The sequence below is a fragment of the Linepithema humile genome, chromosome 4, assembly GCF_040581485.1.
Source record: "Linepithema humile isolate Giens D197 chromosome 4, Lhum_UNIL_v1.0, whole genome shotgun sequence".
NCBI lineage: Eukaryota > Metazoa > Arthropoda > Insecta > Hymenoptera > Formicidae > Linepithema > Linepithema humile.
In genome coordinates, this window is record NC_090131.1 from 17,274,099 (window position 1) to 17,291,137 (window position 17,039).

The 17,039-nt window shown below is 33.7% G+C and overlaps 4 protein-coding genes across 8 annotated transcripts; 2 read left to right on the plus strand and 2 right to left on the minus strand.

Moving 5' to 3' along the window:
* Window positions 1-543: 543 nt before the first annotated feature.
* On the plus strand, window positions 544-3,304 carry LOC105672179 (E3 ubiquitin-protein ligase RNF14-like). Of its 2 annotated transcripts, none has more exons than XM_012366928.2 (5): window positions 544-657; window positions 1,021-1,884; window positions 1,978-2,206; window positions 2,318-2,490; window positions 2,568-3,304. In XM_012366928.2, the coding sequence occupies exons 2-5, from the start codon at window positions 1,024-1,026 to the stop codon at window positions 2,862-2,864; spliced, it is 1,560 nt and encodes a 519-aa protein (XP_012222351.1). In that variant the 5' UTR covers window positions 544-657; window positions 1,021-1,023; the 3' UTR covers window positions 2,865-3,304. The 2 variants fall into 2 exon arrangements, with proteins under 2 accessions (XP_012222351.1, XP_012222350.1); XM_012366927.2 differs by having other exon boundaries at window positions 547-692.
* Window positions 3,305-3,590: 286 nt separating this feature from the next.
* Window positions 3,591-5,595, minus strand: LOC105672180 (tubulin alpha-1 chain). The gene is made up of 3 exons (XM_012366929.2): window positions 5,434-5,595; window positions 4,889-5,111; window positions 3,591-4,807 (listed from the first exon to the last, which is right to left on the minus strand). Exons 1-3 carry the CDS (start codon window positions 5,434-5,436, stop codon window positions 3,678-3,680), a joined length of 1,356 nt encoding a protein of 451 aa, XP_012222352.1. The 5' UTR covers window positions 5,437-5,595; the 3' UTR covers window positions 3,591-3,677.
* Window positions 5,596-6,912: 1,317 nt separating this feature from the next.
* LOC105672176 (protein arginine N-methyltransferase 9-like) lies at window positions 6,913-10,516 on the plus strand. Of its 2 annotated transcripts, none has more exons than XM_012366923.2 (7): window positions 6,913-7,513; window positions 7,588-7,714; window positions 7,827-8,228; window positions 8,326-9,321; window positions 9,411-9,567; window positions 9,694-9,795; window positions 9,977-10,191. In XM_012366923.2, the coding sequence occupies exons 1-7, from the start codon at window positions 7,351-7,353 to the stop codon at window positions 10,046-10,048; spliced, it is 2,019 nt and encodes a 672-aa protein (XP_012222346.1). In that variant the 5' UTR covers window positions 6,913-7,350; the 3' UTR covers window positions 10,049-10,191. The 2 variants fall into 2 exon arrangements, with proteins under 2 accessions (XP_012222346.1, XP_012222345.1); XM_012366922.2 differs by having other exon boundaries at window positions 6,915-7,513; window positions 10,082-10,516.
* On the minus strand, window positions 10,041-15,429 carry LOC105672183 (serine hydrolase-like protein). Of its 3 annotated transcripts, none has more exons than XM_012366934.2 (4): window positions 15,271-15,429; window positions 14,934-15,090; window positions 12,263-12,369; window positions 10,041-11,847 (listed from the first exon to the last, which is right to left on the minus strand). In XM_012366934.2, the coding sequence occupies exon 4, from the start codon at window positions 11,806-11,808 to the stop codon at window positions 10,909-10,911; it is 900 nt and encodes a 299-aa protein (XP_012222357.1). In that variant the 5' UTR covers window positions 11,809-11,847; window positions 12,263-12,369; window positions 14,934-15,090; window positions 15,271-15,429; the 3' UTR covers window positions 10,041-10,908. The 3 variants fall into 3 exon arrangements, with proteins under 3 accessions (XP_012222357.1, XP_012222359.1, XP_012222358.1); XM_012366936.2 differs by having other exon boundaries at window positions 10,041-11,862; XM_012366935.2 differs by having other exon boundaries at window positions 14,934-15,061; window positions 15,271-15,398.
* Window positions 15,430-17,039: the final 1,610 nt, after the last annotated feature.

The following is a 17,039-nucleotide window of genomic DNA, read 5'->3' on the forward strand; positions in this document are numbered from 1 at the left end:
GAGCTGAAGGTATGTTCGAACAGATCGAACAGTCCGAATATCGAGACAAAAAAAGCTCTCGAGTTTTTATTTCGATCGTTTTTCGTTTGAAATGCATACTAGTTTTGCTAGTTCGAGTTTACAGTCGAACTATCCGAAATATCTGGACTCGATAGTCATTTTTTTATCGATCTATTTGAATAGTTTGAACATATAAAAAGTTCAAATCTTTTGAGCCCTAATTATCTGTGCAATATTTCTGTGCAATCTGTTGTCATATTTGCAGATTTTGCAAAACACAGGAAATAAGTTCGTTGTAACGATCAAAACTATTATTAAATTACTTTCATATTGTTAAGATTTTGCTAGGATACTTTTTACTAAACGATAAGGTATATTTGCTGTAATTACAATTATTTGGATTATATAAATGTAACACTTTTTTATTAAAATTTTTTAGTATTAAGATATTTTATGCTAAAAATTACATATGTTGTCTAGTTCGAACTAGTATTTAATAGTACACTTGTTTAACGCAACATTGTGTAATATATAATGATATTTTATCATTACTGATAAATTCTATTATATAAACTCAAAAAATGCGGTTACGTTAAAGAGCCGAGCGTTGTACACTATGCGCAGTGTCATTAGCAATAGCCGAACAGGAGAATCTTTGTACGTTTTTATTCACGAAAACCATTCAAAATCACGTATGTCGCGCTATTCAATTTATAATAATATTTTGTAATTATTAGAATCAAATTTGTTCCACCATATCCACCATATATTTTTAGAACAATTCGATAAACTCCGAATTGTTTGAAAAACCAACGAGCACATAACCTTCTTGAATTGTCATCCACAACATATATTGTTTCTAATAAGCAAATTAGAAGTGTAGCACAGTTATTCGTGTGAGACTTAGTATTAATATACTGAATCTCTGAATTGTTAAGAGTGCAATTGCTAATTTTCTCATTCTTTAAATTATTAGCCTAAAAAACATGCAGTCACAATAATATCATCTTTATCTTTCAGTCAATGGATTACGAAAAACAAAAAGATGAGGTCACTGCTTTGGAAAGTATTTATAATGAAGAAGAATTTTCATATCACGAGGAAAATGGTCAATTCAATTGCAAAATGAATATATTTTTGAATCTTCCAGAAAATTATCATTTAAAATATAAAGATTTGAGGCAAAAGACAGGATCTGTACAGGAAGTGCAGATATCGTATTTGCCACCCTTAACATTGCATGTTACCTTGCCAAAGGATTATCCATCTGTATCTCCACCTTCATTTATTTTATGTTCCTCCTGGTTGCGATCAGTAGTGTTATCCAAGTTATGCAAGAAGCTCGACTTGTTATGGAAGAACAACAAGCAGGAGATCTTGTTCACATGGATGGAATTCCTGCAAGATGAAACACTTAAATCTTTAAAAATAAAAAATTATTTAGACATGGATCACATATATACTTCTTATAAAATAACATTGGAGAAATTGCAAAATTTGCAAGCAGACAAAGAAACGGATGAGCCTAACAAGCAATGTAATAGTAAAGTCAGTAAAAAGAATGCTATAGCAAAGAAAAATGCCAAGAGAAAAGCCATTGACAAAAGAGCTATCTTGAATAACCCAATTGGTACAAATCCTATCCAAGTATTGGTTGATTACAATGAGAACCGAAAGCAAATTGAATTTAAAAAGAATTTTTATACCTGTAATATCTGCTTTACTGATAAATCGGGAGAGCATTGTACACAGTTTTTGCCTTGTAATCACATTTTCTGTAAAGATTGTATCAAGGGGTACTTTGAAGTCAAAATCAAGGACGGAAGTGTGATGAATATCTGTTGTCCTGAGGAAAAGTGTAAATTTGAAGCAACACCTGGACAGGTAATTACTTTGTATTATATTTTTATAGATGCTAATTGATATCAAAGTACTACTGAAATTACACAAAGCATCTGTTTGTTGAATCTGTTGCAGATTAAAGATTTAGTAAGTTCAGAGTTGTTCTCCAAGTATGATTCTTTACTGTTAAATACTACATTAGACACTATGATGGATATAATTTATTGTCCAAGACGGAATTGTCAATATCCTGTCACTCGAGATCCCGATGAACATGTGGCAACATGTCCAGTTTGTCAATATTCCTTCTGTGTTTATTGCAAGATGGTTTATCATGGTGTGGAACCATGTAAAATTAGTTCAGGTATGTACCTATACTTTAATAATAGAGATGATCCAAACAAAAAAGTACTTACGTGTTAAACTTATTATATTAATTTTATATAATAGATTAATTATATCGATTTATTTGCAGCGGAAGAACAGCAATTAGTGAAGGAATACCAATCGGCCAGCAATGAAAGGAAGGCTGAACTAGAGAAGCGTTATGGCAAGAAACGGCTTCAGATAATAATAGAAAACGCTTTATCTAAAAATTGGATAAATGACAATAGTCGCAATTGTCCTCATTGCAAGACCGCAATCGAGGTATGAATCTAAAACATACTTGTAAAGATCAAGCATAATTATATGTAATTTACACATATTTCGGTGAATTGTTTCAGAAATCAGATGGCTGCAATAAGATGACTTGTTCGCACTGTGGCACGTATTTCTGTTGGCTATGCAATGCACGGCTCAATCCCGAGGCGCCTTACTTACATTTCCGGAGTTCGGAATCCACATGTTACAATATGTTGTACCACGGTATGATACCCGATGAGCCGGATGACGATGATGATTTCGATCCTTACGCCGAATACCTGGGATACTATCACGATGATGAATACTTTTCCGAATATTCTTCCGACGAATACTCTTCTGATGAAGAATACTACACCGGTGAAGAATACCATAATTAAGATCTTTTCTTGGAGACGGAGAACTAAACAATGCTGTTAAATCCCACATTAACGAAACATATAATCTCACTGTGTTCGTTGGTTTGTTCTTTTCAAAGAGATGCTGTTTATTAAATATCACGGTCTTATAACTTATAGCTGTTCGGACTATTGCTATCGCAGTAGAATTGCGTAATGATTAAAGTATAATCGACGTTAGTTTATGGTTAAAACTGTAGTTAAAAAATAATTTATTATATGTCGCACGTTATATCTATTTTTCATAATTATTTTTGTAATGTTGTTTTGACAAAAATTTAAAGTTTCTGCGTTGTTATAACAAATTTTAATTCAATTCTAGGAATAGGTTTTTATGAACACAAGTATGAATTTGCTGTCAGAGGATTGCTACTGTAAAACAGAATATTGCAAAATACACAAATTATTTTTCCAATCATTAACATTTCTATTTGTATATAAAAATTACCTATTTTATGTAAGAATATGAAATATATAATTTTATAAATAATGTAATCAAATTAATAAATTTTGAAATAATGCTATTAAATAAAAAACAAAAAATGAAGATTAGTTATACGTGAGGATAGTCATGTAATTCATTATTTAAGAAAATCATTTATTTTTAAATTTTCTGATCAACTTCTAGCCAATAATTAAAAAAGAAATTTAATAATTCTACCTAATTGTAATTGGAGAAAAATGCAGGAGTATTGATTATTTGCAAGCTTGCTTTGCAAATGAGTTGCTTTATTTCAAAACACATGGAGACACATCAGAAAAAGCCATAAAACGCAGGCAGGCGAGTGATTGTGCTTAGTATTCTTCAGCGCCTTCTTCACCCTCGCCTTCTGCGGAGTCCATTCCGACCTCCTCGTAATCTTTCTCAAGCGCCGCGAGATCCTCGCGCGCCTCGGAGAATTCTCCTTCCTCCATACCCTCGCCGACATACCAATGGACGAACGCGCGCTTGGCGTACATGAGATCGAACTTGTGGTCGAGACGAGCCCAGGCCTCCGCGATGGCGGTGGTGTTCGACAACATGCAGACGGCGCGCTGAACTTTGGCAAGATCTCCGCCAGGCACAACAGTCGGCGGCTGATAGTTGATACCGACCTTGAAACCGGTGGGACACCAGTCGACAAATTGGATGGTACGCTTTGTCTTGATGGTGGCGATCGCCGCGTTGACATCCTTGGGCACGACATCACCGCGGTACAACATGCAGCAGGCCATGTACTTGCCGTGGCGCGGATCGCACTTGACCATCTGATTGGCCGGCTCGAAACAAGCATTGGTAATTTCCGAGACAGAAAGCTGCTCGTGGTATGCTTTCTCGGCCGAGATGACAGGTGCGTAAGTTACCAGAGGGAAGTGAATTCTCGGATAGGGCACCAAGTTGGTCTGGAACTCGGTCAGATCGACGTTCAAGGCACCGTCGAATCGCAGAGACGCCGTGATGGAGGAAACAATCTGGCCGATCAGACGATTAAGATTTGTGTAGGTGGGCCTCTCAATGTCCAGATTGCGACGGCAGATGTCGTAAATCGCCTCGTTGTCAACCATAAATGCACAATCGGAATGTTCAAGAGTGGTGTGCGTTGTCAGAATAGAATTGTACGGTTCGACCACAGCAGTGGAGACCTGAGGAGCGGGGTAAATAGCGAACTCGAGTTTCGACTTCTTGCCATAGTCGACGGACAGACGCTCCATCAGCAGAGATGTGAATCCGGAGCCAGTACCACCGCCAAACGAATGGAAGATGAGGAAACCCTGGAGTCCAGTACATTGGTCCGCTAGCTTGCGAATACGATCTAATACAAGATCAACAATTTCTTTGCCGATCGTGTAGTGACCACGAGCATAGTTATTCGCAGCATCCTCCTTGCCAGTGATCAACTGTTCCGGATGGAAGAGCTGACGATAAGTTCCAGTGCGAACCTCATCTGAATACATAAATGTACATAATAAAGATTTGGCAATTTATAATGTCAAAGATTAAAGAATTATAGAATTAAAATACATACCAACTACAGTAGGTTCCAAATCGATAAAAACAGCCCTTGGTACATGTTTGCCAGCACCAGTCTCACTGAAGAAGGTGTTGAAGCTGTCATCTCCACCTCCGATAGTTTTGTCAGATGGCATTTGACCGTCCGGCTGGATGCCATGTTCCAGACAGTACAGCTCCCAGCAGGCATTACCAATTTGCACACCAGCTTGTCCAACGTGGATTGAAATGCACTCACGCTACATAAAACAGTTAAATTTTTATCATTTTATGAATAACTAATATCGAGAAGTGAGGCTAAAATAAAATATTCAATGCACGTATAAACATAATAGATATTTGTATAGCAAGTTCTTTAAGTTTTATAAATGTAGAAATTAATTACGTGTGCGATGTAAATTCCAGCGATACTGAATAAAAAAAAAACGACATGTCAAATTTAACAAAAAACTGTAACCGGCCGGCATGAAACCGTTATAAAATGGCCGCTATTTTCAGCAAGGATAAGCCATATCACAAGAATCCGTGATTTTACGAAATTCTAACCATCTAATGACTTACCATTTTGTATCACAATTTATCTGTTGTCTTTTTATAAAAGAGTCGAATAGCCACCCAAAGGGGATCGATAGTTTGCGAAAGCAAGTAATGGAGCTTTTGCTAACAACTATACGACGTTTAACGTACGATCGACGAACAACTATTGGCCGAGCAACGCCTACTCGCACTATTTATACCCATGACAATCGATCGTTCCAGAGCTCGTTGATTGGCTCGCGGTGATGTCATGTTACGTGATGATTGGTGCACACTGGACCGCAGTACTCATCATTTCCAGATCGCGTATCTCTACGCGAACGATGTAGTACCAGATCGTTGACATGATTCATTAATTTTATTTTACAACATAATCATTTTGGATTCCACAGCCATAGCTTATAATTATCGAAATGCGCAGGAATAGATGTTTTTTCTACAATGTCTGGAGTAAAGTAAATTTCTGCAGAATATCCAAATTTGTTTTGCATTATGTACGTTGCCAGGCAAGAGCGCGAGCGTGCATTTGTGTCAATTGCACCATATATGGGCCGCATCTTTCGAGGCATGACCGAATCGTTTTCTCCAGCGTTCCTTTTTTTGGTAGAACGTTAACTCGTCGCGGAAACGCCCACGAATTTAATTCAGATGATCAAACTGTTTCGCTTAACAGATGAATTTTTTATTATTCTAGCTAGATAAATCTTTATTCCGATGTCTGGAGAGTGCATAGAACGTTTCATGATCTGATTATCCCTCGCTTTACTTGAATTCATGCTATACGCGCGTGTGTAGCCATTTTTGCCGATGACAAGTACAGTTATGCTGCTTGCATGCAATGATAACTCAACTCATTTAAGTTAATGAGAAACTATCTGAAAGATATAATGTGCGTGTTAGCTACACTGATGTCATGATTGTCAATTTCTTTGAAGAAGTTACAGCAAAATGTAATCAAACCCAAATAATACATGTTTGTTTCATATTCACTTAGGAAACGAACTACTATTTGGAAAAGAAAAAGTTATACAAAATTGTATTATATCTCGTCGTTATATCGATTACTTCAATAATAAATTCTTTTGTGGTAATACCTCGATATTAGAAGTGCTATTTATTCTTTGAGAAATAAAACAGTATTTAATAAATAACTATTTTAATTTACCATTTTTGCTGCATTTCCGTTTTCATTTCAAAATTTCTTTATCTTTTTGAAATCTGTTAATTAAATAACAGGATGCTCAAGATCCATGCAGGGAAATAAGCTGGAAGTCATATATATAATAACAGAGAATATAAATTGCATATATACATATAATCATAAAATCTATAAGCCATTAACCTTGTTTGAGCCGCCAAGTGTACAATGGACAGTAAGCGCCATCTAGTGACAATGAATAATATTAGGGAGTTGCAATAATGTTACCATCTGTAGTACTTAACGATTTCTACATGTTCTTTCGAGTTTCTTCTTTTCTTCTTTTCCTTCCGAGCATATATTCACTTCCATCGTATGAGTACAAAAAGTGTAGCACGATGCAGCTAAAGAGGATAGAGATCTGGACAGATTCTATATATTGTAAACAATTATAAAACTTGTATAGTATATTCAAAGATTTACAGATCTCGATTTACTAAAGCATTATTTAATATTCTCGAACAGCATGTATAAAAACTAAAGTCAAAGACAACCATTTGTGCCTAATTTTTTAATCCTGAAGAAAGTTGTCAGCTTTATTTGTGATGCAGATTGTGGTGAATAAATTAGGTTAAATCTATTTCACATATCTTTACTATGATATTTATAGCAAGATGATTAAAAAGAAAATCATCTGAATAATTCTATTTTAACGTGATAACAAACAATTTTAAGTTTTATAAAGACAAAAAAAAAAGGTGATTCTAATAGTGAATGAATGAAGAAGATATAATTGATGCAAAATGCAAGCAGAAGTAAATGACATACTGGAAAAGTCACTGCAAAAAGCCAGAGAACATGACAGGACTGGAAATGTTGGAAAAGCTTATGCATATTACACTATTGTTGCAGAACTCTCCCCTGCAAAGAGATCAGAAATTGAAGAAACATTCACAGATGTATTATGTAATGCACAGTATATATTAATTCTTGTTCAAATTGTAATAATAAAGATAATAATAAAGGAATTTAATTTTTAGGCGAATGGGGGATACAGCTAGCAGAAGATCACAGATTTTCAGATGTTGTACGTTGTTATAAACATTCCTTGGATATTTATCCAAATAGTTCTCGGATGCTCAATAATTTTGCAGCACACTTATTAAGGTAATTTCTATTTTACGATATATTAGTTGATAATTATAAATAAAAAGTAATTTTCTAATTTTTTAAATTTATTTACTGATGTAAAAACTCAATATCACATATATTTTTAAAGGAATAACGATCCCATAAGGGCAATAGAATATTTAAAAAGAGCTTTGAAAATTGATCTCAACTTTCTACCAGCAGAAAGAAATTTGCAAAATGCGTATAGTATGGCAGTGGACAGGTGGCACTTTACAATGCTTAATGATAAATGGAGAAACAGTGCCTTTGAACAAGCTATACATAAGAGAATCAGACAAGGATATGATACAGTATTAGATGTAGGAACTGGTACAGGCCTTTTGAGTCTGTATGCAAAAGATGCAGGAGCTACAAAAGTTTATACATGTGAATGTTCAGAAGCAATGATGTTAATTGCGCAAGAAGTATTTGAATCTAATAATGCAGCTGATATAAAATTGATACCAAAGCTGTCGTTTGATCTTAAAATACCTACAGACATTCCAGAAAGGTTTGTGTATTGTATATGTGTGTGTGTGTGTGTTGCAGAGACATACATTTATATATTATTTTATACATTGACTAAAAATATATACCTGTAATTCTAGAGTAAAATTAATAGTGACTGAAACATTTGATGCTGGCTTGTTTGGAGAGCTTGTAGTACCATCTATGATTAACGTGCACATGAACATTTTAGATTCGAATGGTATGGTAATACCTATGGGTGCGACGATTTATGCAGCAGCCATTGAATGTGAATATATTAGATACAGATCGTCAGTGGTTTTTGATAAAGTAAAAGATTATTGTCCATTAAATTTTAATAATGTGTCTGTATTGTCAGATGACGAATACTATGACACAGAAAACCTGGAAAAAGTTCAAATTAATTACATTACAGAGCCACAAGTGCTCTTTAATATAAATTTTAATGACTTGTTAGAATTGCAAGAATTCTGCAAGGATGGAATAAAACAGATGCTGCAAACGAAATGTAAATACGATGGTACCGTAGATGGTTTAGTCACTTGGTTTAAGTTACATTTGGACGAGGAGATTACGCTGGATTCCTCAGATGGAAAATCTTGCTGGCAACTCGCTGTTTTTCCAGCGATGCCAATCAATTGTCACGGTGGAGATATCTTGACGATAAAAGCGGAAATGTCAAAAAGCAAATTGAAATGTTCTTTTAGCACGGACAACGCGCGCTCTAACGAGAATTGCAAGTTTTTATATCGTCTGCCAAAAGAAGTCATTGTCTTCCTAAATGATTTTAATTACGTCAAAATGCTCACCGAGATTGGTAGATATCAAGAGAGTAGAGAAATTAAATATATTTTGGATACTTCGCCTTTTCCAATCTATGGATTGACGCTTTTAAAGGAACATAAGGATAGTGAAATTTTATACTACAAAACCGATAATCCAACGCTTCGTTTTCTAATTGAGCAAGTAGCTCGGGATAGCGGACTCCAAGGAAAAGTATATATGGTATCTAACTACGACGAAATTCCATGTCCTTTGGATTCTATATTAGTTCATAATTTTGACATTAAAGGTGAATTGAAAGACGATCAGGATAGTTGTTATGAAATTTTCAGGTATTGCATAACATTTATATATTACATTTATGTAATACATATATATTCAATATACAATTATATATTTTAAACATCTTACGGATTCCTAGGCACTTACTTAAACCAAATGGTGTGTTGTTGCCGGAAAAAATTTTCCTTGTAGGACAATTAGTATATTCGGAAGATTTACCAAATATGGTTTATGTAAAAGATGCAAATCTTCAAAGATCATCTTGTTCATCTAATACTCCTATTTGTTTTAATACGGTACAATATTTTAATAAAATGTTTAACTAAATGTAGAAAGCTTATATTTAATATAAAATATTATTAAAAATAGGATTACAAATTTCATTTACAATAATAATAAATAAATATATTCTTTTTTTTTAGAATTTGGCCAGCGAAAATGATTCACATATACAGATTAATACAGCTAATAAAGAAAGTAAAAGTACAAATTATGTTATTGCAGAATACATTAACAGATATAAGGTAAGTCACTTAAATTTTTTTTTTCAAGTTAAAAATATTTAAACTAATTTTCATTTTCATGTTTGTCTCATTACAAATCAATCAAATATTTGATTTAAATTCGAGTTTATATTCGTGTGAAATCATGTCTGATGCGCGAATATTTTAATTAATTTTTATTTTCATGTTTGTCTCATTGCAGATCAATCAAATATTTGATTTAAATTCGAGTTTATATTCGTGTGAAATCATATCTGACGTGCGAATATTTTAATTAATTTTTATTTTCATGTTTGTCTCATTACAGATCAATCAAATATTCGATTTAAATTCGAGTTTATATTCGTGTGAAATCATATCTGATGCGCAAATATTGATAGAAATAAATGAAACAGAGACCACGGAAGCAGTCATGAATTTTGGGAAAATAAATGGTGTAAATACAACTTTACCAAATTCCTTAGTATGTTGGTACAAGATTCAACTCAGTTCAGATCATGTACATGATACAAGGAAGAATGAATCCTTCATGAATCATATTGCAATTGTTTTTGAAGATGAACTGAGAGATGTTATTTTGAGAGATAAAGAAGTAAAAATTAAAATCCACCAAATGAAAGGTTTAATAAAAATCACAGTACTAAATTTGTAAAAATCTAAAAAGAATGAATTATTTTTTTTACAATTTTGTACAATTTTCTGTAAAATACGATTTTTTAAATAAAATATTCTTTTACTTTTATATATTCTCTAATTATTTTTTTTTAATATAAAAATTGAAGATTTCCTTAGAAAATCTCCTCATATTTGCAATCTAAATAAAAAAGAATTAAAAGAAAATTGTATGTATAGAAGTACAACTTTTACTGCAAAAAAAATTATTATTTTTTCCAAAATACACTGAACTTAATATTAGAGTATACACACAAGAATATACATATAAAGAAGAAAATAGAGATATAATATTATACTTAGGACTTATACTTTGATTATTATTTCAAACTACTTTCATGTGTGAATGTGTCATAATGCTCTACCAAAATAATCAGAAATTATTAATTTTTTTTTTTTTTAATCGTGTGAAAAGTTTTAAGAGTTTAGATATATATATTTAATGCATTAATATTGCATTATCTACAATTTACTGGTACTGTATTCGTTATTCAATATTTTGCATAAAATTGGTGCAATTTTTTCAGGATTATTATTATGAACATCATGATTTCCTTCTATATTAATCACGTGAAGCATTTTAGGATCGATTGCATCGCATGCTGCAGTAAAGGCATTTGGACTTGATGTTGCGAAACCAGAAGATGCAGAAAATAAGTATACTGGAACCGAAATCTTCCGATTGAAGTAATTAAATAGTTCTACATTCATGAATGTAAAAGGATAATTTTTTAATCTTATATCTCTATTATATATATATCTTCCATTTACTTCTGTAACTGCACGATCAAACATTGCATCTGCAGCTTCTGGACTTAAGGCTGCAACCCTCAAAGTCGTAAGAGCGCGTAATATTTCTTCTCTTGTGTAAGATTTTGGCTTTATATTGCTATTGAATTGTATTGAAAGTGTAAATGCATTCTTAAAATATTTTCTTATCTCTGGGGTATTTTTAAGTTCCATAAGAAATCCATCAAAACAAATTATTTTCTTGAATCTATGAGGCTGAAAAGTACTGTAAATTAAACCTATTTGTCCTCCCATGCTATGCCCCATAAAAATACATGTTTCCCATTGTAGTGCTTCTAAGATAAAACGTAAGGTTTGTACATAAGTCATTATGTCCAACAACATCCAAGATGGAAAGTGTGATGATCGACCATGACCAGGTAAATCTATACATACATAATAAAAAAGGCCTATTGGTAAATGCCGTATTAACCTAGTGAACGTTCCGGCATTATCCATACGACCGTGCAGCAATAGAACAGGTTCTCCTGTTGGAGAACCATAAGTTTTGGCAGCAACATGGCCCCAAGGCACAGTGAGTTTTATTTCTGAAGATTGTTCTGATTCTGCCATTTCTGATTACTGTTATATGCGTGCTTTGTTGAAAATTCACTGAAATTTTATTCACTGAAATAATGCATTTTCAAAAAAATTTATACATCTGTGTGAAATAAAGTATAAAATGTGTGTGCTGCCAACGTGATTAGCCTATGATAAATGCATAATCAAAGTCATAAAAATAAGTTTTTCTAATGAAATATAGTCTTACCTAGCAAACACAGAACATTGCAGTAACATTGAGGCAATGTTGCAACATTGTAACATTGCAGCAATATTACAACATTGCCACAATGTTGCTGCAATGTTCTGTGTTTGCTGGGTATTCATTCATCGTTTTTAAAATCGTTAATAAAATTCTAAGTATACACATAAACATAATAAATATCTATTTATTTTATTATAAACTATCATCACATATTTTTAAATGTTCTGTTTATTAATTGATTTATGTGTAGTTTTGACATACCTCTTTAATTCCTGGCGAAACTTTATTTAGCAAAATCTTGGTTGTCTCCTGTAGTTCATTTTTTAGTATGTCAAGTAAGATAATTGTATATATTCAGATTTTAGGATCTAGATAGAGAAAACAAGCAATGAATTATGGCATGTACTTTTTTAATGATATAATAGGTCTGTTCTTTATAGCTGAACTGGCTGTACTAGTTCAAAGTTTATCTTTTTCCCTCCACATTGGAAGATAAACTCTGAACTAGTGCAGCCAGTTCAGCTATAAAAAACAGACCTACTGTCGCAGATATCGTTCGTTTAAGGCCATCACACACAAAATGACATAACTGCATATGCATAGCATAAGACCGTCTCGACCAATGAACATCTAGCATAAAGGCGCCATATTGATTTACATAGCATGCTCATTGGTCGAGACGGTCTTATGCTATGCATATGCAATTATGTCATTTTAGGTCTGTTCTTTATAGCTGAACTGGCTGCACTAGTTCAGAGTTTATCTTTCTCTTTCTAATATAGAGGGAAAAAGATAAACTCTGAACTAGTACAGCCAGTTCAGCTATAAAAAACAGACCTTTTGTGTGTGATGGCCTTTACTCCGCCCGCGAAAACGACTGCAGCGCAGTTTGTCGTTCGTTTACGCAGGGATGTATCCTATCTGCGCAGGTACTTCGGAGGTCCTGCGCTGGATGCTCTGCTTGCAGTACTGCGTAAACGAATACACCACGGACTAATGGCCGGAGCACAGACTTTTGCATAAAGCATAACGCATAAGCATAAGGAAATTGATTGGTCCATTTCCTTATGCATTTGCTTATGCTTATATATAGACCAATCAATTTCCTTATGCTTATGCGTTATGCTTTATGTAAAAGCTTGTGCTCTCGGCTTAAGGAATAGAGGGACGGTGCACAAGCTGTACCGGGGAGCACGTTTGCGGCGGGGGGGGGGGGGGCCGCCATATTCGTTTAGTAATCACCACACATAGAACTCACTATTTGCGTATATGTGAGAAATGAAAGCCAGATCCTGCGCACAATAAACAAAATAGGAAATAGAAATAGAAATAATTATTAAATATTAGAAATAAGAAATTGGAATTATTTATTTTAAAAATAAAAAGAATAGAAAAAATTAATGCATAAATTAAGAAATAAGAATTGGAACTAATTAATATATTTTATTCTCTTGTTAGATGTAAAATAATTTCTCTTTTTAATATTAAATGTTTATTGCTATTTCTAATATTTTGTCTACTGTATGCAGAGCCTCAGAGTAATAAAAGTTAAAGTATTTTATAAAATTTATAATACAACAATAATAAAATCGCCTAATCTCTTTATGCTTGTCACTCGTTATGTCTAGTGGCACCACTACACGAGTGTAACCATGTCACAGACACAGAATCTCTTAGCGTTTTCGATTATACAGGATTTGAACGACCCAGGGTTGGTTAATGACGTCATTGCAACCTCTCCACCAATAAAAGACTTGCATTTATAGTAAAATAGTGATTGATCAACCCTGGGTCGTTCAAATCCTGTATAATCGAAAACGCTATCTGTGTGAGAATCGCTACATCAATATGGCGGAAAGCAGTCCCCCCCGCACGCTTGAGTTACCATCTCCTCTCGCCTAAACTAGGACTATAGGCCGGTATTCATAGTCCGTTCTTATATTTAAGATTGTCTTAAGTATTGTCTTAAAATGCTATGAACCAATCAAAAAGCCATATTAGTATCTTAAGATGACGATGACGACGACTTAAGACGATCTTAAATATAAGAAACAACTATGAATACCGGCCTTAGACTCAGTCCCTCTATTTCTTAGGGCGGTATTCATAGTCCGTTCTTATATTCAAGATCGTCTTAAGCACGAACTTATATTCGCTCTCTTTGTCAGACACAATCTATGTGTGACGAAGAGAGCGAATATAAGTCCGTGCTTAAGACAATCTTAAATATAAGAACGGACTATGAATACCGGCCTTAGTCCGTGGAATACACCCAGGGTGTTTACGATAATTCAAGTTCGAGTTAGTTTCACTAGGACCGAAAAATGAGATAGACATAACCATCTAGAACCTTTATGATTCATGACAACTCGACGCTGTCTTGTATTGCTTGAGTTAAATTTATTGAATTTGTTGAGTTTATTGAGCAAATTTTATTGTAATAGAAAAATGTCAACTGCAAATCAGTCTATGAAAGAAACAAATAATGTTGGTATGTATGTTGGTATACTTCTTTAATAAATTAATAATAATATAATTAATAATAATAATAAATGACATTTTTCTATTACAATAAAATTTGCTCAATAAACTCAATAAATTCAATGAATTTAACTCAAGCAATACAAGACAGCGTCAAGTTGTCATGAATCATAAAGGTTCTAGATGGTTATGTTTATCTCATTTTTCGGCCCTAGTAAAACTAACTCGAACTTGAATTATTGTAAACACCCCCAGAGTCTGAGCTACTGTCACTGTAAAATTAACACCTAACTTTTAAATATAATCATAATAATAAATAATAAATTAATAGATCAATATCTCCATAAAAATATGATTCAATCTAAAAATTTTACCTAATCTAAAAATTTTATTGCATTTTAATTGTTCGAATATAAATTTGCGTTTGTTTTAAAATCTTCTCTTTACTTACATTATATTGAAGTTTTGCCTAGATTTCCTATTGGAAGATATGATCCGAGCAGTCATTCACGCAGGTGTGCGTTCGGTAAATTAGGTCACGTGACTAGCAGATGATAAACGCAGTGGATGCGCTAATCGCTGCATAAACGAATGCACCCAAAGTGTTGCTATTATTAAAAATTATTACAGTTATATTCTAAAATTTACACTGGCAATATTGAAAATTTATAATGTATTTAATGTGAACTATATGGATTTTCAGTACTGGCAGTGAATACTGAAATGCAATTTACACATATGCATATGACTGAACATTAGATATTTTGTGTATATAGATTAATTTTTACCTTTCAAGATATACGGATTGTAAATCGTTTTATTCTACAACCGTTATACACGCGTTGCTACTTGGAAACCAACTGACCATGATTGAACACAACTAACCCTCGAAACATTATACACGAGTAAATTCATTTGAATATGCAAATGTATCGCGTAAAAGTTCTTTGTTTGGAATGTTACTCAGCTTATTTAAAATTTTTGCTTTTTACAAATCTTGTTTTAGAGTGGTATTCATAGTCCGTTCTTATTCGCTCTCTTCGTTACACACAAATTGTGTCTGACAAAGAGAGCGAATATAAATCCTTATTTAAGCAATCTTGAATATAAAAACGGACTATGAATACCGACCTTTGTTTTCTTTAAAATGTAAAATTATACTACTGATATACGTGGATGTATGTACAGTTCAAAAATGTTTTTAAAATATTTCTATCAGCTAGTCTGGTGTTTTTTAATTCTGTGAATGAATAAACAATTTATTTTTGCAATTCATGCGGGAAATGTCGATAGATGTTACAGAGCCGCATTTATACTTTTGGAGGCCCTAGGCGCAACATCATTATGGCCGGTATTCATAGTCCGTTCTTATATTCAAGATCGTCTTAAGTACAAACTTATATTTGCTCTCTTCGTCAGACACAATCTATGTGTGACGAAGAGAGCAAATATAAGTCCGTGCTTAAGACGATTTTGAATATAAGAACGGACTATGGGCGGTATTCATAGTCCGTTCTTATATTCAAGATCGTCTTAAGCACGAACTTATATTCACTCTCTTCGTCAGACACAATCTATGTGTGACGAAGAGAGCGAATATAAGTCCGTGCTTAAGACGATTTTAAATATAAGAACGGACTATGAATACCGCCCTATGAATACCGCCCTATGGCCGGTATTCATAGTCCGTTCTTATATTCAAGATCGTCTCAAATACGAACTTTTATTCGCTCTCTTTGTCACACATAGATTGTGTCTGACGAAGAGAGCGAATATAAGTCTGTACTTAAGACAATCTTGAATATAAGAACGGACTATGAATACCGGCCTATGAGACCTCAAAACAAGTCTATGGTCGGTATTCATAGGGCGGTATTCATAGTCCGTTCTTATATTCAAAATCGTCTTAAGCACGGACTTATATTCGCTCTCTTCGTCACACATAGATTGTGTCTGACGAAGAGAGCGAATATAAGTTCGTGCTTAAGACAATCTTGAATATAAGAACGGACTATGGTCGGTATTCATAGTCCGTTCTTATATTTAAGATTGTCTTAAGCACGGACTTATATTCGCTCTCTTCGTCACACATAGATTGTGTCTGACAAAGAGAGCGAATATAAGTTCGTGCTTAAGACGATCTTGAATATAAGAACGGACTATGAATACCGCCCTATGAATACCGGCCATAGTCCGTTCTTATATTCAAGATCGTCTTAAGCACGGACTTATGAAGAATTCACACTGCGTCCGAAATCCGACGTACGACGTCCGATATCCAATAATAAGAGCTTGTTTTCTACACGATAAAATATCCTTAGTTATAGCGTTTTCGATTATACAGGATTTGAACGACCCAGGGTTGGTTAATGACGTCATTGCAACCTCTCCACCAATAAAAGACTTGCATTTATAGTAAAATAGTGATTGATCAACCCTGGGTCGTTCAAATCCTGTATAATCGAAAACGCTATTAGAATTTCTAAAAAACAAGTTCTATTATCGTCGTACGTCGGATATCGGACGAAGTGTGAATCCTCCATTATATTCGCTCTCT